Source organism: Lineus longissimus, chromosome 10 (genome assembly GCF_910592395.1).
Source record: "Lineus longissimus chromosome 10, tnLinLong1.2, whole genome shotgun sequence".
Classification (NCBI taxonomy): Eukaryota; Metazoa; Nemertea; class Pilidiophora; order Heteronemertea; family Lineidae; genus Lineus; species Lineus longissimus.
In genome coordinates, this window is record NC_088317.1 from 9,935,629 (window position 1) to 9,961,723 (window position 26,095).

General features: G+C 40.9%; 1 protein-coding gene across 1 annotated transcript; it reads left to right on the plus strand.

Annotated features, from left to right (window-relative positions):
• Positions 1–756: 756 nt before the first annotated feature.
• LOC135494714 (uncharacterized) lies at positions 757–15,518 on the plus strand. Its single transcript, XM_064782956.1, has 14 exons — positions 757–922; positions 1,243–1,457; positions 2,282–2,512; positions 3,190–4,074; positions 4,357–4,445; positions 4,693–5,004; positions 5,312–5,671; positions 5,947–6,081; positions 6,456–6,660; positions 6,986–8,336; positions 8,518–8,689; positions 9,126–9,218; positions 9,731–9,926; positions 10,180–15,518. The coding sequence occupies exons 2-14, from the start codon at positions 1,418–1,420 to the stop codon at positions 10,812–10,814; spliced, it is 4,704 nt and encodes a 1,567-aa protein (XP_064639026.1). The 5' UTR covers positions 757–922; positions 1,243–1,417; the 3' UTR covers positions 10,815–15,518.
• The last annotated feature ends 10,577 nt before the right edge of the window (positions 15,519–26,095 follow it).

Sequence of the window (26,095 nt, forward strand, 5' to 3'; positions counted from 1 at the left end):
CAATCTCCAACAGGGTGAATCACTGAAGACACTAGGGATTGCATGGATTACTTCAGAGGACACCTTCCGCTTCCCAACGGCGAAGAATTTGATTGACTAGGAGGATCCTGAAGCAAAACAGAGTCTCTAAAGTATCGCATCGAAAATATTTGATCCCATGTGAATGCTATCACCTTATGTCATCAGAGCAAATTTGCTTTTCCAAAAGTTATGGCAGAAGGGTTTAGGCTGGGATGATACATTGGATGAGACAACAGCACAGAAATGGCGCATATGAAAAGGAGAGCTGCAGGAGCTGGATCAATTGGAGATTCCCCGATGTTTATCCTTGGGACTAGGAGAAATCTCCAGCATTGAACTTCCATGGATTTGGCGACGCATCAGAGAAGGCTTACGGAGCAGCGGTATACAGCAGACTGGTAGACCAGAATGGTCACACCCCAACAAGATTGGTGATGTCAAAGTCAAAACATTCAAGTCTGCAGGATTTTTCATCAAAAGGGTTTTCATTAGGGAAATAGCATCAAAGAAACAGAGTTGGATACAGATACTTTGACTACACAGTTAGCTGCCAAGGGGATAGAATGAAAATTTATCGTTGAGCGAGCTCCATGGCGAGTTGGCTGGTGCCTGGTGGGAGCGGTTAGTTCGGTCAGTCAAGGAGTCATTGAGGAGTGTGTTAGGGAAAGCACTTCTTAGATTATCTGAGCTGTACACAGTCTTGACAGATGTTGAAGCTGCGATCAACATCGCATTAAAGTACTAGAGAGTCCACGTTCATCTGCTCTAGCACATGGACATTGCCAAGTCATAAGGAAAAAGGAGCGTGTACCGAAGACTACGACGATGCAGGACTATGTTGCTCAAAATATCCTGGTCCCCACGGTGCCGAAAAGTACAGTAGAGGTGCAGCTTAAGAAAAGTAAGCTCTCTTTCCAGACAAAAAAATGTTGCAAATTTAGATCTGCTGGTGTGCTACTGAAGGCCACTCCTTGCCCCTGGTGTGCTGCGTAAGACCACTGTGAGTGCCCCTCTATCAGTGGAGGACATCTATGAGAAAACAACTCTGACCAATGGGCAACTCAGACCTGGTCTCCTTAAATGGTAACAAAGGCTTCCTACTGCATGCACAAAACTGCATATTAACATATATTTCTTGTTCAGGGAACAGCACTGAAGTGCAGCGGTCAGAGAATGAAAAGTAATGCTTTATGCTTAATGTTTATGTGCATTTTATTTTAGGTAGTGAAGTGAAGCCACCACCAACGCATGACTATAGGGCTTCGAAGAGGCAGAGAAGATCAAGCTCAGGCCATGGCAGGGCTCCATTGCCAGAAACCCCCAGTGGCCCTGCTCAGTCGCAGCGACACGTTACCCCAGTCTGACAAATGATCAGGTTCGCAATTCAAAGGTCACCATGGCTATGGAGAGTTCAACAGCCATACAGCCCAAAAAATGTAAGTAGCAGTGGTCTTGATTTTTTGTGTCGCCACGTCGCATTTGAGTGATCTCAGTGATTAGTTGATTAATGGCAGTCTCATGTTGTCGGTCCTTCCGGCTTGCGAGTAATGGCAGTCTCATGCTGTCGGTCCTTCCGGCTTGCGGTCTAAGTATAAAACGTAAAGGAAACATTTATAGATCCAGATCAGCTCAAAGCAGAACAAACACAGAGTCACATTCTTTAAAGCTTTAAGTAAAACAAAAGAGGTACCTAGAGAATGAGGTCTTCATTGCTCGGGTCTGCACTGCTCAGCATCCCTTTGCTCGGGTCCACTCTACTAAGCATCCTACGGTTCGGGTCAAACACTACTTAGCATCCCATGGTTCGAGTCTACACTACTCAGCATTCCCTGGGGTCCACTTTACTCAGTATCCTATGGTTCGGGTCCACACTACTTAGCATCCCATGGTTCGAGTCTACACTACTCAGCATTCCCTGGGGTCAACTTTACTCAGTATCCTATGGTTCGGCTCCAACACTACTTAGCATCCTATGGTTCGAGTCCACACTACTCAGCATCCCATGGTTCGAGTCCTTACTACTCAGCATTCCCTGGCGTCAGAGTGTTGAATTTACTTTGTAGTTCGAAAGCATGAATTTAATCCCGATTTTATTGATGACTATTTTCATGTAAGCATTCATGTATAAGTAATTAATAACAAAGAATCATATCATTCTCACCTCGTCCTGTCAATATCACCTCGATCAGCAACATCGTTGTGATAACATGCAGTTGCAGTCGTTTCATTGTATTCATAAAAACATGCAAATTCATTACAGGTAAAAAGGTCAGACCACCACCCAACCAGACCAGTATGGCTATCGAAAGGCAAAAGACCCATATCGGAGCCAGCTCAGCACAAGGCATGGCTCAATTGCAAGAATCCCAAAGTATGCCTCCCACGGCACAGAGCCAAGTAACCCCGTTTGTTACAATGCCTACAGGTCACAGTGAAACTACTCAGGTCCCCGTGGCGTTTCGCACACCAGCTGTTGTGCAAGCTAGGAAACGTGAGTAGAGCAATATTTTGCTAAATGTCATTGACTTGTTTGATAAATCATCTTACTTAATGATATAATCAGCCCTTTCAATCAATCACACACTCACATTCAATTGACGGAAGAACTGCAACCCAGCCTATGCAAAACAGTGGACTGCTTCCTACACATTTCCAAAAGTTTTAAGAAAAGAGAAAGTATGTCATCATAGAATGAGGTCCCGATTGCTCGGATCCACACTCCTCAGCATTCTCTGGCATCAGGGTGTACAGAAGTTGCTTAACCTAAGAAATATACATTGCGGTTCACTCTTTGTTTATTCTAATCACTTTGCCGTGAATATGGAAACCACTGTTTTAGACAAATGAATTCTTCGATCATAATTCGGCATAAACAAGTGATACCGAAAGATAAACAACCTCTTTTTTTCTAAACGGAGAAATAATGAACACCTATGTAGTTGATGATATTAGCTTTGAAATTCGAGGGAATGAATTTAACCCCAATTACATTTTCGACTATTCTCATATCAGTCTTCATGCGCGTTAAAGCATATACACGATAGACCATCGAATTGAAATATCACTCTCACCTCACCTCATCAATATCATCTATCAGCAGCATCGTTGCGATTACATGCAGTATCGGTCGTTCCCTGGTATTCATAAACACATGAAAATTCATTACAGGTAAAAAGGTCAGACCACCACCCAAACAGACCAGTAATGCTATCGAAAGGAAAAATACCTATATTGGAGCCAGCTCAGCACAAGGCACGGTTCCATTGGGAGAAACCCAAAGTATGCCTCCCACGGTACAGAGCCAAGTATCCCCGTTTGTTCACAAAAACCAAGGAGATGGGCTACATGAGGCTGATAAGTACAGAGATGAAAAAAGGCCTGAAGCTAAAGAAGGCAAAAAGTCGGACGGAATAATTTGCAGTGATGAGTTACAGCCGGTTGAGGAGTTGGTTGAAGACAGCGATGCAGATGCCAGGGAGGTAACTCATTATTATGGAGATGTAAACGACGAAGTCAGTGGTAATGTAATTCATGCAAATGAGGTCATGGAATATCACTACAGTTGTGAAAGTGATGCTGACATGGAAAAATATATCGAATATGCCACGTCTGATGATGAGAAGGATGAGCTACATCGGACAGGGGAAGTGGTTGAGGAACAAAGCAATGTCTGCCCTGCGGGAGAAAGCGAGGAGACTGGAGAGTATGGTATTGGGGAAGACGAAGCCTCGGACACGATGATTATCAAAGATGATGACATTGAAACATCTCTTGACGAGGAAGGTGTTTTTTTATTCAGTGAAACATCTCTTGATGAGAAAGATGTGGTTATAATCAGTGATGATTCCTTGCTGGCTGATGGGATGAGTGCAACAGGAAACGAAAGTTTTGGAAGAGGTCAAAACCTGGACGTAGATCATAATGAAGAAGTAGACCAAGGAACAACAATAGCAGGAGATGAACGATCAGGAATACCTGGAAACACGAAACCTGGGGTTGGCCAAAATGGAATGTGCAGAGGAGACAAGGAAACCGAAGGCGAAGATACCAAAGGTACAGTTATTGTCTTGCCTAACACTTCTTATCTAATGCATTTCCAACCAGAGTCGTTATGGTGACTTTATTGCTAGGTACTGATGACTTTCATAGGTTGCATGAATAGTCAGTAGCCCTTCGACAGGTATTCTTGGGAAATTTTGCTGAACTGCTGCAAAGTAATCACAGATCTACATAAGGAATTCATAGTGAATGTCATGGGCGGGGGTAAAAACGATTTAGAACACCACTATGCTTTTGCGAACAAACTAAATATGCTTTTGCAAATATTTCTTCCAGATAACGCCCTCCTGCATTCCATGCTGCTTCCCCTCACCCCTGAGAGTCTGGTTCTTCCTCTTAGCCCAGATAGCCTATTTGATTTTGAGGTGAGTATCCAAAATAGGAACCTTTCTATAAGTGTACGATAAAGCAAACCACAAACAATGGCCCTTGGGTCCAACAACTCCCTCAGTACGTTCAGATCACTGTCCCCAACTTCTGTCAACACTAGCTTCGGAAAAGAAAGCAAGGTGTTACAAAAGGAGGCAAGTGACCCAAGTTCCATTACCATAACTCTTGTCATTTTGACCAGGATTAGCATCAAATCATGCTTTTCCATCTTCACTTTAACAGGATGATCATCAAGTCATGCCAGTTGTCACATCTACCCCGTCAACTCATCCAGGCAATCACATGGAACCAAGCAGTCTTAACTTTTCAGAGGAGGCGCACCAACCACAAAATGAAGGTGGCCATATCACAGAGTTGATAGGAAATGGTACCAGTTCAATATTCATGGAAAATGATGCGGATACATCATCCTCGTTTACGGAGGGATATGGCTGTGCCGATGACGAAATGAGCAGAGATGTGAAATCAAGTCAAGGGTTGTTAGAAGATATCGTCAACTCATTCATGGCAGAGGAAAAGGATAAAACTATGCAGGTTAGCCCCTCCTCTTCCCATGTCGTTTTTGGAGTGAACATTTCACTGGTTAACCAACCTAATACTTAATTGCTGGCCTCGTTGTTGATCAATCAAGAGTTCTCAGGGGATTATGATAATGCTGGCGCTTAAAAAGTAGTGACAATGCCACACTCACAATGTGTCTGCATGATGGTTTGGTCTTGTTATGCTAGCATTTCATTGACAAAGTCGTGATCTGATTTTAATGAAGGGGTGAAGGGTAGGACCAGATTGGCGATTATTTCCTACTGTATCAACTTTTATATTCATTTTTCATGTTTTGCAGGCTGAGCGAACTCCTATACCAGCTGTCATTGAACAACAACTTGATTGTAATCGCCAAGTAATAAGTGAAAGTTCAGCCGCGGAGGACTATGTTCATCGATCTCCAGATAATGAAGGTTGCATATATGCAATGATGGAATGTTCGGTTGATGATGGTAGTAATTCAACCTCAATGGAAGTGGTAGATGAAGACGATAGCGAGCCCGGGTCCAGAGGGGAAAACACCCAAGATTCCTTTGATGATACGACCAGGGGAGAAATAGATCGAGATGAATCAAGTGATGATGAGTTAAGTGATGATGTATTTGAAGAGGAATGCAGCAACCCACCCAGGAAAGATGGATACATTAACACCGACTTGGTGAGTCCAGATGAGTTTGACCCATTTGACTGTAAGTGTAACGTGTAACTATGGACATTCGTTCATCTCTCAAAGGCATTTTAGTGGGTCGGGGTGCTAACTAACCCCCCCCCCCCCCACATGAGCAGTCAGTGCTTCGGGTTGGTAGTAGTGAATCTCCCCAATGTCTTTCCAAAACTTGTCACCAATTCAATTATTTTGCTACCTTTTCTCGGAGCTTTCATGAAATATTTACATAGAAAATCCATCTAGTCATCTTTAATGACATTTTGCAGAACAAATGCAATGCGTCTGAGGCACCATGCTATGATGATATGTCTGAAGATGATGTCAGCACCATATCCAAGGGAGAGGATGGTATTAGTATTAGCACCACAACCAAGGAAGAAAGGAAAAAAAGCACAAACAAAGTAAATTCAAACATTTTTCATTGCATGTTCGAGTTGGATAACAGTAGTGGGATGGGCAACAGTGACGTGAAGGAAGTTGTGGCCGAGGGGCCGCAGGGGGGGGGAGAAAACCTAAATGAAACTACCACAATGTGAAGACCTGGACTTTTCATTTAGCTATGCAGACCCAACACAAGAGAACGTCCTCAGTACACATGCACATGAGTCTACATGACTGGTCCTATCATTGATAATTGAGGTGTACTTCACCGATGTTATACTGTGGCATTCGATCTACTCAAAATGAAAACATTGAGTCCACACAGTGATATGCGGACATTTTCTTGTTTTTCGGTAGTTACTGAATCATGCATTGTAGGCCTATTTCTTTCAAGGATGATGACAAACAACCATGCCTGGCCCCGGAACTATTTGTCAATGTCAGCCATTTAGACCATTTGAGGGCGGAAGCCTGTTCGGAAGGCAGTTTTGATACTAATGGTAGACGCCATTCATCTGTGGAAGAGAAGGGTGCCATAACATCTGGAAAACTCGAAATGGACAAATCACCAAAGCAACTGCCTTCGAAGTTTCCATCAGGTTGGTACACAATTTGTACAGACCGATTTCAAATTATATTTCAGACAACTTATTTCACGTATAGTAGCAGCAGCAGCACCACCACAAATTTGTCAACGAGTGAAATTAAATGGTACGTTCATCGTTCAACGCAACTGCACCATAGTAGGCAGTGAACAAGATGTGACCGTTCATGTTCCAACATCATCTTAGTACTGACTAACTTCCATCACTAGAAAAATATGCATATTCTGATGCATCACCTGCACTACGAATTAAGGAACCACGTGACTCCACCTTAAATATTCTAAGTACTCCATATTGAAATTGTTCCATTTTCTTTCAGTGACTGTTCCAACATACCAGAAAAAGGACGGTGGAAATCGGCCCTATGACAGACGGCAGGCGTGTTTCTACTGTGGTGAATTGAAGGCAAAGTTCCCGAGGCATTTAGAAAAATGCCATGTTGATGAGGTTGAGGTCGCTCGAATTTTCAATTTGACTGACAAGCAAACTAAACTGAAGGAAGTGGAACGTATAAGGTTAAAGGGAAACTTCAACCATAATGTAAAGATTTTACAAAAGGGTGAAGGCGAACTCATCGTAGCAAGACGTCCAATACAGCATCGAGATGCCAATGAATATATTCCTTGCATCCATTGTCTTGCATTTCTTCACGAAGATGAAGCATGGAGACATGCAAGGGTTTGCCAATTCAACACCAAATCAAGTGGTAATGATGATGACAGTCGAGATGACGATGGTGACGATGGTGATGACGAGGATGAGGATGACGACAATGACAAAAACGCCAACGGATACAAGGGACACTCGATTAAAATTCAAAGTCGTATCTTTCTTGATGCTGCAACAACAGGAAGAGACCCTAACTCGGCTGACTTTGCCGATCTACACAGTGTTATAATCAGTCCGATGAGAAGTAATGTGGTGAAAACGATCATAAAAAAGGACACATTAATACTGAAGCTGGGGGCAATTTTGTTGAACAAAATTGGTGTGAAGAGACAAAAAGTCATAACACAACGTTTGCGCCTTCTTGGGAGATTCTTGCAGGAGTTTCGTCAACTTAGGGACAATCCATTCATCGGTCTATCTGAAATAATTTGCGGAGAACACTTTGATTCTGCTGTCAAGGCTACCCGAAATCTTTGTTGTGTTAGCAAAGAAACAACAATGGCGGGGGTGAGCCTTCTGAACACTCCATCAATCGGACTACAACTGGGCCACTCGCTTAAAAAATGTGCGCTCATCAAACATGGCATCGGATTGAGAACCATGGACAAGGACAAATCGGATGAAGCACACGTATTTTTCCAACTTTTCAATGCTGAATGGACAGAACTGGTTTCGTCACACGCGCTCCAAAGCCTCAAAGAAAAGAAATACAATAAAGTAGAGTTAATTCCAGTGACAGCGGACTTGCTTAAGCTTCGAACATTTCTTGACAGAAGTATTGTTGTTTTGGAAGATGAGCTGAGGAAATCCCCTTCTGAGAATTCGTGGAGAAGACTGTCGGAAGGTATCTTCTCCATCGTTACCTTGTTCAACAAAAGGCGAGGAGGGGAAGTGGCAAAAATGGTCGTTGGTTGTTTCACGAACAGACCAAACTGGAAGGAAAATAGAAATGAAGATATACTTCTCTCCCTCTCCCAGTTGGAGCAAAGACTCTTGGAAAGGTAAGTGGGTCTTAATTTATTTTATACACAATAACAATTAGACGGCTATTGAGGAAACGTTTTGTGGACTTTAAACGAGTGATTGAAAGCTAAGTCTGAAAATCCCATTGCACAAGGGTGTGGTATGTCATCTTCGTCCCATTTAAGGTGGTTGAAATATCGGTACTTATTCATATTTCAGCCTGGACATGGTGCAGTTACCAGGCAAGAGAAACAGAAAGGTCCCTTTGCTTCTCAAACCAGAATGGGTTAGACCGATGGAATTGTTGGTGGAGAAACGATCTCAATGCAACGTGGCAGGCCAATATTTCTTTGCCGTGCCTGGGTCTAATTCATATCTATCCCCCTGGAAGGTAGGTTGCATCAGTTCGAGAAGATGTTAAAGGGGAACAGTATTCTGATCGAAGACATTGTTCCATTTTAACGTTCCCTGATCAATTAAAAATCCTGACAAAAACTTATGAGACAAGTGAGGTAAAACTGGAAGTGGAAGCTATATGCGCATTCCGTTGATGCCATCATTGTAACACCCATGACTGAGCACCACCAAGGCCCTGAAAAAAGACTTGCAGATTTTTTCTTCTTCCAAGTCTCTTCACATTAGCCCTTTTGCAGGGAGAACCTTTTTTTCGTGCCTCCATTACTCTCATGAACCGTACGTCACGTTCTACGGGCTCCGTTTTGACCCCTGAAACTAGACGTGGGACCCCCTTCTCTTTGCCTGCTTAGTCAAGAGGTAACTTCTTCACGGTTGAGGTCGGGATATAAAACCCTCCTACCTATTTACAGGTTCTCAATCGATTTGCCAAGGACGCAGAGTGTACAAGACCGGATCTCATTTCGACAACTCGACTAAGAAAATACACCGCGACAGTAACCCAGGTAAGGAAGATTTAAAATAGGAGGTCACTGGAATAACGTGTGTAATGGACATTTGAGAAAATACTTGTCATAAATCGTAAATAATCATAAATCATGGATTTCACTTGAACAGACATTCCAATAACAGAAGAGAAAAGTTAGAATGGACGAACATTTTGGTGGAGTTCTTGGTTAGCATGTGATTATCTGCAATTGAGTTGAAGGGGATTTGAACCTCTGACATTGAGATTTAAGTGGTTGCATCAAAGTACTGGGGATTTAAATGCTTGCAGCATCAAAATACTGGGGTTTATTTTATCAGTGTTTAACGATATAATGCCTACCGTTAAAATCGTATTGCCCCCCCCCCCCATGCACATCACACTGCTTTTGTATTATGGTTCATTTGCGGACCACGCATATTGCTGTTTCGTTAGTCAACTCTCCCAAAATATAGCATACTACGAACACTTTCCCATTTCTTAACCATCTTAGCATGCTAATGCAAATGATTATCCCATCTGTTTTTTCAGATACTTGGTTTGAAGCCTGGTGAACTTGAGTGGTTGGGGAATCACCTGGGCCACACTGTAGAGGTGCACAAGGATTCGTATAGGCTACATGAATCAACGATTGAGATGGCAAAGGTGTCGAAGGTGCTGTTAGCAATTGAAAACGGGACAGCGGGAAATTTCCAGGGGAAGTCCCTAAATGATATTCACATTGATGGTGAGTTCAGACCGGATTTTTCTTCAGTTACTTAATGACTGATGTAATGATCAAGTTATTTTCCCCTTACAACAACAGCAACAACAACACAACTTTGAACAGACCAATGTATCGTTCAACATGTAAATATGTAAAACGTTTTATAAATTCTACAGCTGCAACAACGCAAATGTCGATGATGCTACCACATCCACTCAAATGTCGATAATTCTGATCTAGCCATCTCTTCAAAATAATATTTGTTACATTTCAGATATTAATATGCCAGCTCAGCATGAGAGTGACGACGACCAAGCTGGACCCAAAGGTGACGGAGAGGGGAAAAAGACACGAAAGCAAAAACCATTAAAGCCAAATAAGAAAGTTGTAAAGAGAGGTGCAGAAACTCATGAATCACCAGATACTTCGATTAACAGCAGCGACTCGAAGGCTGAGGGTGGCAAAGAGTGGCGTCACCCAAAACGTAAGAGTATAAAGACACCAACTTATAATCTAAGCGATGATGATACGCGTGATGACTCGACGATTGATGAAGATTATAAAGAAGAATCGTCTGAAACAAGCACTGACTCTGGGAATGACAGCTTAGTAGTGCCAAAACTGCCTAAAAAGGTCCTCCCAAAGCCACAGGCTCAGAAAAAGATTCCCAGTAAAAAGGTCTGGGTAAAATGGTCGAATACTGACATAGGCATAATACAAAATGCTTTTAAGCGCTGCATTCTAAATGAAAGGGTGCCACGAAAGGCTGATATTGAGAAAGTTGTTGAAAACTACCCTACCTTAAAGCAACGATCGTGGATGCAAATCAAAAGTAAGGTACAACACCTGATTAAAAATAAGATGAAGGTTACTAGCACCATTATGGAAAAGGCCAAGCAAAGATTGTGAGGGATATACTTTCAATTATGCCAAAATATTGTCTGTGGTGGTAATCCGCCTAACATGTGCTGTATCATGATTTTCACTTAAGTTCAATCCCCTTCCAAATGTTTGCTACTTTGAATGCATAAAACTAGATCGATTCCCAGTTGGTCTATAGTCGGATGCATAAGTAAATGTCACTGCCATTTTGGGTCACTGTGCAAAACTACTGGGCCGACTTCTTCAAAGTTTGGTTTTGAATCTAATTTCGAGACCCAAGAGGATTTTCATATTTCAGTAACCATGGTTACGAAATAATTCTTTTGTATGTATTGGTGTACATTGACGTAGTGCATTGATTTTTACATTTTCGCCTCTGTACTGCTTGTTTCTGGATGCATTTTGCAGACACATTCAGGTTAATTTTTTTTTCGTGTGTATCTTCAAAGGTGCCAAGTTTCATTTGGAACTATCCATTAAAAAAAAAATCGGGCCCGTCCAGGCCTACCCCAAAATGGCCAAGGGCTCCAAAGTTGACAATTTTTTCCTCGTGATTTGCAAATCTCTAACCTGAAAATTGTGTTGGGTCCCGAAATTATATTCAAGAAAAAACAAACTTTGAAGAAATCGGCCCAGTAGGTTTTGCACAGTGACCCGAAAGGGCAGTGACATTTACTTATGAATCCGACTACTGTTGGTATTTTGCCATCTTTCAGTCATGCCAAAGAAAGTTGCATTGTTCGTGACGGCAATCCGTCCAAACATAGTTTCTTTAAAGGCATGAAACCGTGATAGAATTCGAGTTCTCTCGAGTGTATTGTCGACACCTTGCTCACGAGCTAGGTGGACATCCCTGAGATAGTCTAGAGTATGAACATTTTCACTGGGGTTTAATTGTTTAGTCATGCCAAAAAAAGTTGCATTGTTCGTGACGGCAATCCGTCCAAACATAGTTTCTTTAAAGGCATGAAACCGTGATAGAATTCGAGTTCTCTCGAGTATATTGTCGACACCTTGCTCACGAGCTAGGTGGACATCCCTGAGATAGTCTAGAGTATGAACATTTTCACTGGGGTTTAATCGTTTAGTCATGCCAAAGAAAGTTGTATTGTTCGTGACGGAAATCCGTCCAAACATAGTTTCTTTAAAGGCATGAAACCGTGATAGAATTCGAGTTCTCTCGAGTATATTGTCGACACCTTGCTCATGAAACCGTGATCGAATTCGACTCATGAGCTAGGTGGACATCTCTGACGTGTATGTCTTTTCTGTAGTTATTTTCATTATTTCTGTATGCACAGTGAACTGCATTGGTTATTGTCAGCACAAGCATATTTTCCTGGCTCTGGGGGCGGGAATGCGGGATAATTGAGAAATTTAGAGAAATCAAACAGGTTCCAGACATGGAAAATATGCTTGTGTTCAGCTTTGGTGACAACGGTGCTATTACCATTGAGCCCCCCACCATAGCTCACAATGTTTTAGTCACATCTGATAATGCAGTTCGAATGTTATTGAAAAGGAAATGTTCTCATTTTAATTTCGAACGATTTGATATGAAGGCATTTCAGTGTCTTATATCATGCCTGAATAAAGGTACTACCATTCCGATTCATGACAATTTGCTATATCTCACTGTAGAGATCATATGTTATCTTCAGTTAGAAGAGTCAATAGTTTGTGATTTAATGCCTATAATTCAAAATGGACAAATGGCGCCATATCTTAAAGTGATGCATACTCTTCTGTGCAGCAACTATTGTGACACCGTAGAAAATCTTTTCAGAAAGTGCAAGTTGCCGACATCTTTATGTAAAAGTGTTAGCCCCAGTTACCGCAACTTTAAGCAAAAGTACCGAAATGCAAAACGACACAATGAACGGTTTGTAACAAAATGTCAACCCCACTGCAAATGCAAAACATGTTCAAAGCACCAGTCTGAAAGAATGCGTCAGATGTTTTACAGTGACGAGAGCGGTTATTCTAACCCGTATTATGGTGGTTTTGAAAGATCACCATTGCAAAATCTTTAATTCTAAATATGTTTGTGTCAGAGTGTAAGATATTTTGGCAATATATATCATATAACAGTGTATTCAATGTTAGCGGACATTTCCAAAACAATGTATTATAATGGGCTCCAGGAAAGAAATCAACTGCTCTCTCACTGTTTGCATTTTACATGAAATTGCCTTTTTGATTAGGAGATGACTATTATTTTTTGAATTGATTTAATACTTTTTTAAAGCTAGATGAAATTAGTATCTACATTTTGAAATAGGGTGCCAGGCTAATTATAATCATCATCATCGAGAAGCATCATGGTTCTTCTGGACCATTGACCAGAAAATGTATCCTTTGTTTTAGCTGAGTAATACTCAGCGCTACATATGCATGCGTTATATTACATTCTGAAGTTTGGTGTATCATTAGACACGGTTATTCTTTGAACGACATTTATTCTAAAACACTTTTTTTATAAAGCGGGTTTTCACCTCCCACAAAATCCTGTCATTCAATGGATTAATTAGATGGATTAATTAGAATTTTTAATGGGGTTTTCTAGACACAAAATCCTGTCAGCAAAGTGTGGCTATGAGTGGCATCAGCCAAAACCCAAAAGGTAAGAGTATAAAGACACCAACTTACAGTCTAAGCGATGATACGCGTAAAGACTCGGTGGTTGATGAGGATTATAAAGAAGATTCTTCTGAGACAAGCACTGACTCTGAAAATGATAGCTTAATTAGTAGTGCCAAAACTGCCTAAAACGACCCTCCCAAAGCCACAGGCTATGAAAAAGATGCTGAGTAAAAAGGTCTGGGTCAAATGGTCGAATGCTGACATAGGCATAATAAAGAATGCTTTTATCTTTGCATTCTAAATGAAAGGGTGCCACAAAAGGCTGATATTGAGAAAGTTGTTGAAAACTACCATACCTTAAATCAACGATCACGAATGCAAATCAAACGTAAGGTACAACATCTGATTAAAGATAAGGTGAAGGTTGTAGCACCATTATGGAAAAGGCCAAACAAAAATTGTGAGGGGTATATACTTTCAATTATGCCAAATATTGTATCTGGGTGTAATCCGCCCAACTTGTGGTTTTGAGTCGCCAAGGTCCGTCAGCTTAGGTCTAAGTGTCTTGCCCAAGGACATAAAGAAGAAACAGCATTCTGGGCTCGTAATCTGGAGGTCGTTGTTTTGAAGTAAGAAGGGTCATTGCTAACTCTTACCTATTATTGCTAGTGTGTGTTATTTGATGATGTTCACTCATGGTCAAAAGTTTATGGACACCATTATTGCACCTTTTCTCAAAAACGGCTAACCTCTTGAACCCAAGTTTTCACCACTTGTGGAACAACTTCTTGGCTATCGACTGATATCACAGTTGATATTAAGACCAATAGCATAACAAAGTTATTACATAATTTTGAGAGGCATCTTTTTTACTTCTTTGGTAATAAATTTTTCAAAACCAAATTTAGCCTACATAATACCTTACACATTGCTAAAACTTTCTGTGAACAACTTTTGGAAAATCTCATTTCGGCTTTGAGATACATTTTCGGTATTTTAATATTTTCGTTTTTTTTTGCAACCGTATCATTGAGAGGTCATACCCAAATACGGATTGGCACCAATTTAGCCCAGCTATCAAATCATATTGCTGAGAAAAGTCCGATACTTGGAAGTATCAAAGTTTTCGAATCATAATTTTGAGACGTTCCCTTAGTTGAAAAAAATCACCAATCATTCAGGGATGTGTACTACCAGAATATATCGAAAAATCAGAAAAAAATCTCATCTCAAATTTTGATTACTTTTCATGATCTATCAACATGTTTTCCAAACAATTCTTCACAGCAAGTCTAATCATTGTTATCCGTATGATGCCAGAGTGCTTCGAAAAATTCATCAACAAAAAAGTGAAAAAAGATGCCTCTCAAAATTATGTAATAACTTTGTTATGCAATTGGTCATGATATCAACTACTTGTGTGATATCATTCGATAGCCAAGAAGTTTCTCCACAAGTGGTGAAAATTTGGGTTCAAGATGATCAGCCGTTTTGAGAAAGTGTTCAATAACTGGTGTCCATAAACATTTGACCATGAGTGTACATCAATTGTTACCAGATATCCCAGTCGGTGAAATGAAGGAGCATAATGTGCTCACTGGAACAAATGTTTGTTCATGGGGGCGAGTGTCAAATATGATGTCTTTTTATTGCTGTTATTGGATTAGTGATCATTTCCGTTGGGGTTTTCACTTCATGAAATCCTGTCAAGTGTATATATGATCGTTTTGTGCGTGGCTGGGGAATCATCTTCCGATCGCACTTTTGCATTAACCAGGGGGATTAATTCTACCGAAATCATTTAGAAGCCTTTCAAAGAAAAGGTCTTGTGGAGGCTTTATTATTCCGGCTTTTTTCGCTATTTAGTGTATTGTATGTATGTTGCATTTTAGATGTAAAATAATAGATATAATGCATTTTAGATGTCAAATAATGGTCACATTGAGGCACAAGACCATGAGAAGCTTTTCGGTTCATATTGAAAAGAGTAACATGTAACAGTCTGAATAGGGCCACTAGACATGGAGGTAACACAGGGTTCATTGTAGAAATTTATATGTTAGGCAGGGTATATCATAATGCATGGGAAATCATTTGTTAATAAATGTAACGAGGATTTGTAGATTAATAAACGCAATCAGTTATTAAAAAAAAACACTTCCTTCTGATTTCATTTTTAGTAAAGACACTGGGTCAGTTCTAGTCATGATTTTTAACTGCTCAACTATTATTTTATACTGTATTCTGGAGCAAGAGCTGCTTGTACAACAGTCAACAGTTGAGAACAGTGAAAAGGAGATACGTGTTGAAACTGCTGGCCTTTCCGAGGATTTCAATCAAGCCTCCTCTTTGCATCCCACTACGATTTCTACGCTAAGGGCGTTTGTTGTTGGCCATAGTAGGACGCGTAACACACATGCCAGCACGATGGGGCCAGATGGTACTGATCCTATCTCGCTATCTCCTCTCCTGTCCGTCAGCTGTTAAGGAGTATGCGTCCACCAGAACTCTAGGGCCTAAGGGCGTCGATCTTGATAATCGAATTAAAGATATCCGACAGGGCATCGGAATCATAATCAGGAATCCCCACCCCATCCCCGACAGATTATGCTGCCTACGGTAGTCATTTGATGTAGCTCCTACGTAACGGTGTCTATTTCAAGTAGGTCTATGCATGTATGTAAACAGAGAGGGACAGACTGTCGGAGAGGCAGGAAGCCACGTTGTCTGGATTCAGTGTTGAATCATCGTCCTGGGTTAGCGAGTTCATTTCCTCATGAAAGAGTTCAATTTCATTTCCTGCGAAGGAGAGAATGTGTACTGAAATATCCTATGAGGAAAGAATTTTTTCTTTGCTTTAGAATCACCGAGAAAACGCCTGGTCTGTGAATGTTGTCCAGATCCCTGCTGGTCTTCGGCCCTGTAGAAACTTGATGGTAGCAAGGTTTAAAACCTTGGCTTTTCTAAGATACAAAGACACGAGTATCGCCACCAGCCGGCTTGATGTGAATCTGAGACCCGGTTGGTGGTGCGTATTTGTCTAATCAACTGTCTTGGGAAGTGGCAAGAATGCTTGGCTAATTTTCGGGAAAAAAGCAAAACTGTCCTTCCCACCGGTGTATGCGGAAAGAATTACAATAAGCAGACCACAACCCAGCGCCACAGCCTGAATGTCCAACGACTTGGCACTCATGCAGCCCTTGCATGGTGACAGAACGCTTCAGGTTATTTCATAGTCAAGTGAATTTCCAGATTCACATCACATGACCATGAGACATTGTCACAAAAAAGTAACTGGAAATTGGGCATGCTCCGTCATTTCTCGACCCGAAATATAAGTTTGATTTTTGACGCGTGTCACCGCGTTTGAACGCCAGTAAACGGATGGCGGCGCGCCTGACTTGGCGTCAGTGGCGGGTCTTTTGCAAATCAGCTTGCGTCTTGACAGCCCAGAGTAGCGGAAGAGACGCTACTGATCTGAACATGAGGTGTGCTCTTACCGGTGTGATAGAATCAAATGCCCTCCCTTTTCTGATGCCCGCCTGTATTGTTCGTCTTCGGATTAAGGGTCTTGGTCTCTTTAGAGTCCTATTGAACGGTGCCGTGTTCTATTGTTGAGGGCATTTAATATCAGGGGGCATCAGATTCTATTACACCGGGATCAACCGGCCGCAAACTCTCTGGTGTCGAGAGGCGTTCAGTCAAACGCTTCGAGTCGTCGAAGTTGGCTGCTAGTGTGCTGTCGTCATCACTCTGCTAGTGTGCATGTCGTCATCACTCTGATCATGCCACTACAAGCCCAAGTCACTTTCCCTCCAACAAGGCGGTTATGTACTGTTCAGAAACCAAGCCTCACCTTCCCATAAGTAGGGGCCTACCGAGTGTCCATAGTTCAATGCTAAGATTTCATTTCAATCCTTGGTCCGGCTCTGAATCTGACTCCCAATGACTTAGCATCGACGTTGCATATTTGGTACATTAACCTTTGGATAATGGCGACGTCGTATCTTAAAGCGAATTTCTTCTTCCAGCGTTATCGGGACACACACAACATGACAGTACAACACGTGTACTCACTGCACGGTAAAAGAGTGTGCAAGGCCTACTATACGTCCTGATAACGCGGCGGGAACGCCTATGCGTAGGACCCTTAGCCCGCCCCCTCCGCAAAAGGGAGCAAGTTTCATTATTAAATCAGCTATTTACTCCTTTTTTGCCATAGGGGGAGCAGAGCTCGTATCACGTAAGCCTCGGGTAAAGTACCAAGGGAGGGAACACCACTTCCAAGGTGGCCGCACAGTCTGAGTATAGCTATTTTCCATTCGCACACATGTGCTGCCATCTGAGTGTCGCGATCCTTCCTTGGACTTTACAGACAATACACAGCGTTATCACTAGGTTCGCACCCCACAGTGAACAAATCCTTGGGCCAACAATATAGGCCAAGGTCCATTCATTTCCGTTTACAACGGAGAGGTCCCAGCTTGGTCTTCGTAGGTACTTTATTATTCACCAAATTATAAAAAAAAATTGTCCTACATGTATGTCGATGTCGAGTTTTCACGACCCAGGGACTTTACCGCGCTCCCTGACATGCCTGAGACGGATGTCATCACCTTCTTTTCAGTGTAGGCCCCAGCCTAGTTGTAGATATGAGTGTAAATATGAGACGATTTTGTTCAGACAGAGAAAGGTTTTGTATCCCTATCTCGCTCCAACAAATTTAGTTTTCGATCAAATATACTTTAGCAAACAAAAGGGCGTTATTGGGGACATGTTTATCCCTCGGCGTAATGGCGACGTCGAATGTTTAGCCTAACTCAGTTGGAAGGCATTTTACAGCGTTCGTCATGTTCGTGGGACATACAACCTTGGCATAGTGGCGACCTCACATATTCCTGCATAACTGTTGAAATGAACATTTTCCAGGGTTAGTGCGTCTTATACAACTTGACATAGTTATTATGCGGTCCCTGAGGTCAAGGTCAATACTCGTCCTCACTGCTCAGGAAAATATGGAGTATATCTTTGTCTCATAAGGCAGGAAAATTATCAATCTTAAATCAAGAGTAGTTTCTATGAACAGCAGCGAGTAAGTGTTCTGTGGCATAATGTTACGTGAAATACGCTTTAAACGACTTTCCACAATGCGTAATAACAAAAGGACCATAACGCGATAAAATTCGTACAACCGCCCAACCCGGTCGGGACGCCTAGTGGTACATATAATGTATGTATATACATATAATGTACAGCGAATGTATTACAGTTGCAATACTGGACTTGGCCCTACGACTTGACTGGTCATGCAGTACTGCTGAACGTGTGTGAGTGTGCGAATTTTCACCGGCGAACACATGGTATGGATGGAGCGGACTGACCACCTGTCTGCTGGGCCAGGGTTTGGTTTAAGTGGAAATGGGAAACGGGGACCATGGCTAAAGGGGTAGGGAAAGGGAAGCCAAATCAACCTTAATGGGAGGGGGGTCGTCCCATCCTGGGCAACGGCATGGGACAGCACAATGTAGTATCACTGGGGTGAATGCTAATGGTAGGCCCGGGTGCGAGTTTTTTTTTACTGAACCTTTCGGGCAGTACACTGTACATTTGTACAGCGACTCTAACCAATCAGAATACGACTTTGAATGACGTCAGCTTGCACACACGTGTATTTGTTGACATTCTGGACTTAGTAATTTTGCTGTGTTTGGGGAAGGGAAATTGTTGTTATTTGAAGTGGATTTCATTGATGCTGAAGAATTAGGCCTAAGTGATTTTTTCTTATGTCACATTCGACCATTAATTCCTTATTTTTAATGCCAGTGGCCCTATCTGATAGTATCACTATCAGTGGACCTTCTCTATTCTGGGCTGGTGGGAGAGAGGTTAGCAGGCAACAAAATGTCAGGACTATTGCTTGTCAATGCCGGCCAAATAATAATTTCCATCTCTGTAACTAAATCATATTAAAATCAGCAAGATCAACGGGTTTATTGACATATTATATTTGCAAATCCCCGCCATGAAATTGAAAAGTTTTCCTGTCGATGGCGTCAGTCTGACGTTGACATATGATTGGCTTAAAGTTCCTGTACAAATGTACAGTGTACTGCCCGAAAGGTTCAGTAAAAAAAAACTGGGGGGCGAGTTTTTTTTTACTGAACCTTTCGGGCAGTACAGTGTACATTTGTACAGTGACTCTAACCAATCAGAGTTCGACTTTAAATGACGTCAGCTTGCACACATGTGTATTTGTTGACATTCTGGATTTAGTAATTTTGCTGTGTCTGGGGAAGGGAAAGTGTTGTTATTTGAAGTGGATATTTTTTCTTATGTCACATTAGACCATTAAATCCTTATTTCAATGTCAGTGAACCTTCTAGGTGGGCTTGTGGGAGAGTTGCTTCAGCTTCAGGTATGTCACTGTGAAGTGCACCATTCACCATTGTTCCCAGTGCAGACTTAATGCATGACAATGCCTGCCAGCTGCCAAGCTAGGTTATAATAATTTCCATCTCTGTAACTAAATTATATACCCTCTATATACCCTAAGACTATCAATATCAGCAAGATCAACGGGTTTGTTGATGAATTTTTCAGACTCCATGTTTGCCATCTCTAAACCGCCTGCAAGGCTAATATGCAGAAGCCCTAATGTAAAAATGAATTAGGACGGGCAACCAGTCTCCTTGTCTGACTCGACATCTGATTGGCTTAGAGTTCCTGTACAAATGTACAGTGTACTGCCCGAAAGGTTCAGTAAAAAAAAACTCGCGGCCCGGGTGAGGGATATTGAAATTAAGTCAAATCGGGTAATGTGGGGGTGAGTACTACTTGTATGAAAGGCGAGTTCCCAGGTGGTGGAAACACTTTACTTGGTTGAGGCCCCTTACAGGGCAACAACGTTCCCCTCGGAGAGCATGGTTTGCGGGTCCTCGCGGCTCGTGCGCCCTGTCTGGGCAATCTGCGGCTGCTACGGAATTGGTCTGTAGTTCGTTTACCATAAATGTGAAAAAAACCAAAAAAAACCAAAAGAACATCCCAACAAAATGGAATTGTTTGCCGACAGCAAACGCGAAAAAAGGCTTCAAAACACACTTTTCGAGTAAGATATCGCAAATTTAATGTTACGTTGCATCAGGATAGCACTATATCTCGCCCTGTGCGAAGTTTCAGGGCGAACAACGGCCTCGAAGTGCGACTTTATTGAGCCCCCTTCCCGTATTAATATATAGATGATAAATGAAACTGTAGTTACAAAGATTTTAGTGTATTTTTTTTCTTCAGTTTACAGCTTACTAAATACTTCTTATCTTTTATTTGAGGCTGTCTCTCGCTGAGAAGTCAAGATTTCCTGTGAATTAGGGAGGGAAATTACATCCACTTTGCTTTGAGTGGCAGCTTTTGTCTTATTTATTTCATCAATTGAATTAAACTGTGTCAAAAAAATACTCAAACCCGTTGACAACCTATTCTTTAGCACTATTCCACTAAAGCTATAAAGGCTTTTGAAGAATTACTAGAGCCCCAACCACAACAAAGCTATGACTGATATTTGTGGACATGATGGATTTCTTAGAAACTACATTGATACTGCGGAGAACTGCAAACTAGGATTCCTCATCTCTAACCCTCAACAGTTTGGTGCTGGCTTTCACAGGCATTCATCACATCTGTCATATATTATCTCATCCAACTGTACTTGAAATGACAGATTTTAGAAAAAAATTGAATAGATTTCGACGAACAAGACATTAGAGCAGACCTAAATCATGTAACATAAACCATTTTTTTTGGAGAATTTTTCACATGTGGCAAATACTAGATGCGGTTGTCTTAGTTGCTGAGGTAGCCTACACTTTGCTTTGTAATTTGTGAATTTTATTTTTAGTAAGATATCCTTTCAAGTTGTGAGAGTTTAAAAGCATTGTGCCTTCTTTTGCCTGATACAATCACGTTAGTAATTTCAGTCAATTTCTGATTTGCAAGCAACAAAAAAGGAACAAAGGAAATATACCAGAGATCAATTCCCACCTCAAATAAACACAAAGTTGGAAATCACTTATGACTTTTTGAGTAAGTTCAAAGTTCAACTTTCACGTTGAAAGTGTGAAAAGTTTCTGGTTGGGTGACGTGAGGAAACAAGGATATAGCCAAGAACATCACTCTTGTTTGATTCAAGTTTTACGACCAAGTTATAGGATGATATTGAATATTCTCTAGACTGGCATAAGATGGCAGCAAAGGAGGCAGTTTCTGTTTCCCCACCCCTAATTATTGGCTAAAAATATTGGGTTCAATATTTTAGATTTGAGGCCATAAATACGCTATTCGCACGAAATGCGGACATCTTAACAAGTCATTTCCTGTGTAGAATCATTATATCTACCAGAAAACACATCCAAAAAAATTATAGGAGACCATGCGACCTCCCTCAAAATTTCATTGCCTTGGCTCCCCTACTATTAATGTTGTACATGTTATCATAATCACTGTAATTATGTCATGGGGTTTAGGCCAATTCAAATTTGCTCAGCTCTCTAACTTCAGATCCTATCTTTCACCTAAACGTCGGGATATATATCCCTACAGGCCGATTTATCTGAATGAAACATCGAGTGAAAAATGTGTTATCATATGAAAGTTTGACATGCTTTGCCCCTCTTGGCTAAGTCAAGACGAAAGATCTGTGAAGGGCGACCATTTGGAAAGGATGTTGGTGAAGACGAAAGTTCTGGGAAGGGCGACGGGCGGGAAAGGAAGAGGACCGGTTCCGCAAATCCCCGAAAAGCCCGGCAGGCATGGCAGGCCTAGTATCATGCAGTGGTGACGGTAACGTACTTGGAAGCAAACTTCGTCTGCCGAGAACGTCAAATTTCTATCGTTTATTGGCCTATACTTTCTCCTGGTTAACAAGTTAAGTTGAGGTGAAAAACGCTGGTAATGGAATTATGACGATATTTTATGACCCTCTCATCGACTTTAATTCGCACTAAGTGTAAACAGGCGCCCATAACAACGGGAATTATTTTAAGAGAGAGAAGAATGAGTGGTATAAGAATCAAAGGAAGCAGCGGAATCTGTGTTAAATCCATGTAACTTTGAATATGAACTGAGTAATTACGAGAGAATGTGAAGAGCTCTTTTCCAAAACGAGGTAAGTGCCAAAATTCAATATTTTCAGTTTTTCAGAGGAAATCATGGTAAATAATGATTACTTAATGTGGAAAAAAATTGAAAATATCAGTGCCATAGAAGTGGCAGAAAAAAATATTTTGAATTTCTTTCAAATCATATAAATGGACTAATAGCGATTTGGAAAAGAGGTCTTCATGTTTCAAATTAAAATGGTCATCACCTTAGCATGTAAGGCTATAGCGAACAATACTACAACAAAAGGAACATATACGTTATCAGTGACAGGAATCTAGGGAGTTCCTATATCGGTGAGCCATAATTGCTATGCATTGTGTAAGGTAATAAACATTTTGATTTAATTGGTCGCAGCCTACTCAAGTGCTTATTGCATCTCTACCTATTAAATTTATTAAATTTGTAAAATTTATTGGTTAAATAATCATATTTGAATTTGAATTTGAGTGTTGTAGGAAAGATTTCAGGTGACACCGTGCTAGAATAATATGGCTTTAAAAGTGAAAGCCTATGTTACAGTGCAAAACTGTAGCCAAAATCTACAAAAGGGGATTTCAGGTGGCACTGTATATTGCTTTATAAGAACCACGTGTACAAAGGGAAACTTTAACCCTTGCATGCAGGAATAGTGATCATTTCCAGTCCTAAGGTGATTTTAATTTCCAAGATCAAATGTCAATGTTTTAGCTACATCCAGGAGTAATTGCGGATGGCAAATAAATTCTGGCCTAATTGAGCCGGAGAAAAGGCCAATGATTGCTAGAGCCCTTAGAGGCACAATGCTTGCTAGAGCCTTAAATTTAAATGAATTCCAAAAATGTGACATTAAAACCTTTGTTTCTAATTCTAATCATCAAACACGTAATTTTTTTCTGATATAAATGGAAAAAATGCCTACAAATGTCAAGAAAAAAATAGTGTCATCCTACTGAGCGAAACCATGCTTTCCAACATCAGGGGGCGAATCCTTCCCCCTCACCACAATACACCAAACACTCAAATGTACGGTCAAGAAGTCTGGTTTTGCAAATTAATAAACCTAAACATTTTCCTATATTTTTCACCATACACCAGTTATTCAAATGTAAGCTGTTTATCATCATACACCAAACCCTTATTTGTCAGGTCAGTAAGTCTACATTAGTAACGAATCCCACCCTTAAATTCCTTTGTTTCACCGATTCCTCAATTTAAAGGCAAAGAGGCATGCTTGATGTTACAGACCACAGGCTAAATAGTCAACTGCTTCAGATCGTACCCTCCCTTTGCTCCCGACCAATTACTTTCCGTGATGAGGTGAGAGATCTACCTCAAGCACTTAGATAAGAACAGATACTGGTCTTGTAACGGATCCTACTGGTATTAAGGCCTCCCATTTTGAATATAGGGTATATCTCATTATACATCGAACACCCAGTTGTAAGGCCCAGGCACGGTATCCTAATCAAAGTGGTTCTCCCATGACGCCATTGTTCGTTACGAATAATTCTGCACGTAAATCTTGCGTACATCGTTATGTATAAGATGGAGTGCGGTTAGGGAGATCTTCCACATAACAATCCGTGGGAGAAACTCTTTAAAGGATAGATCTCATTTACACACCAAAAACTCCTGGCCAGCGGCGTGTCTACACCCTTACAAATATCACAAATCAAGCAAGAAAATTTATCTATATGCGTTACAATGAAATAGACAAAACAGTTTAGGCCGCCAACGTGACTCGCTAAAGAGCTGACGTTTGCTGCGAGCTACTAGGCTAAAATCATTCCTTGATATTTCAAAAAGAAAACTGAGCAAATAATCCCAGGTATCTCCTCCCTATTTTGCACGTTAATTGTATATGTTGTATGTGATCATTTCTCATCACTTCAAAAAGTGTAGAATCAGATTCACATAAGCTCTCTACAATACATGTGTGACACACCTCTGTGACATAGCCTACTTTATGCCGGCAATTACCTAGAGATCTTAGATAGTCTGCTCATCACGATCAGACTTTGTTTACTTTTAATAATCACTCGACCTGAGTTAGGTTGCAGACACATTGTCTTTTCAACAAGGAGGCCAGTCTATACCCTACTGGTGCTATAAGTAATATATTTCTTGTGCATTCTGTATCAATCTGTAGACCTAAAGTTAACAGATACTTGAATCGAACAATTTATGAAAGCTAAATGGTGAAAAAAAATTACACATTTTAGATCAGGTATGAAACTGCCGAAAAATATGGATACATGTAATGTATTCACGACAATAATATTTCGATGCTTGTCATTTTCAGCTTAGGCATACCACAAACTTTTGCAGTGAAGTGGAATTAGATGCAACAATGAGACTAGAGACCGGCTCAACCGAGATCACTATTAAAATCAAGCAGGAAATCATAAATGTTGACGTATCAAAATTATGCTGTAGGTTGGAGTAAACCTACGATATATACAATTGTTGAAGGCATTAATAAATAGGAAAATATGACCGTCTTAAAAATCCTGTTATATATGTAAATGTCAAGTAAATTATGAAGATTATGATACTGCAGTTTGGTGCATGCGGAAAGGGATGATACCGCCCACTTTAACCGTTACCGTATTTGATGGACGAACTTGAAGACATAAATACCCTTTAAACAGTTGCAATAGTGCACGAAGTACCACTTAATACCATTAGCGTTGCATGAAGATAAGGGGTTAATACCCCCACAACCATCATACATAATGGTGCATGAGAGAATAACCGATTACATTGTAAAGTCCTATCTAGTGCATAAAGATGATTTGGTACATGTACATTAGATGACTTCTGTACTTGACTGGGGGTAAATGCAAATCAAACACTGCGAAGAAATTCATTTCCATCTGCGATATTCATAAGCAGGTTTTGAGGACAAGCTGACGTACCCTACGTAAAAAAATCATTTTAATGCGAATACACATAAATAGTACCACCTACATTTGACATATCTCACTCAGATATGTGATGCATCCGGTTGGAACTTATTAGATCTTATTATAATGGCTCAAGTATGTCGGAATGAATACCGTAGGTGGAAATGGATAGATAATTTTGCACCTCTGTTCAGATCGGCCGATATTTATCCATTCCTAGTTGTGGGGATTTTCTGTAGTGCATTTTTTTACATCGCTATGTGGACGTCCTACTTAGGTAATGAATCAATTACACCCAGTTCATGGTACTGATGATAACAATAGATCCCATAGCATTGAGAAACAGTTGGAAATAATGTAGTCTTTGAATTTTAGTCTCCAAGGCATGCAAGGGGCTCAGGTAGCCACATGAAGGTCCGTCATCGATGGCTATGAATAAGCATAGATGAGGGTACCAAACATAGTGAGCTAATGACAAACCTGCAAGGTAGGCTAATAGACAAACAGTATTTAGGTGGGCTCCTTTTTTGGAGTGGTATTAGACCATAGAAATACTTGAGGTGTTAAAAAACATCATCAGGCAGGAAAACAGATTTCACTGACAATGTAGACGTCGCTGCAGCGATAACGCCTTTGTCACGGCCATATTCTGACAGTAACACTACTACTATTGATGGGGGACGGGAG

Coding starts and splice junctions, on each gene's coding strand:
- LOC135494714 (XM_064782956.1), top strand. CDS start 1,418: ATGGCTATGGAGAGTTCAACAGCCATACAGCCCAAAAAAT. Junction 1,458..2,281: donor AGCCATACAGCCCAAAAAAT/GTAAGTAGCAGT, acceptor AATTCATTACAG/GTAAAAAGGTCAGACCACCA. Junction 4,075..4,356: donor CGAAGGCGAAGATACCAAAG/GTACAGTTATTG, acceptor TATTTCTTCCAG/ATAACGCCCTCCTGCATTCC.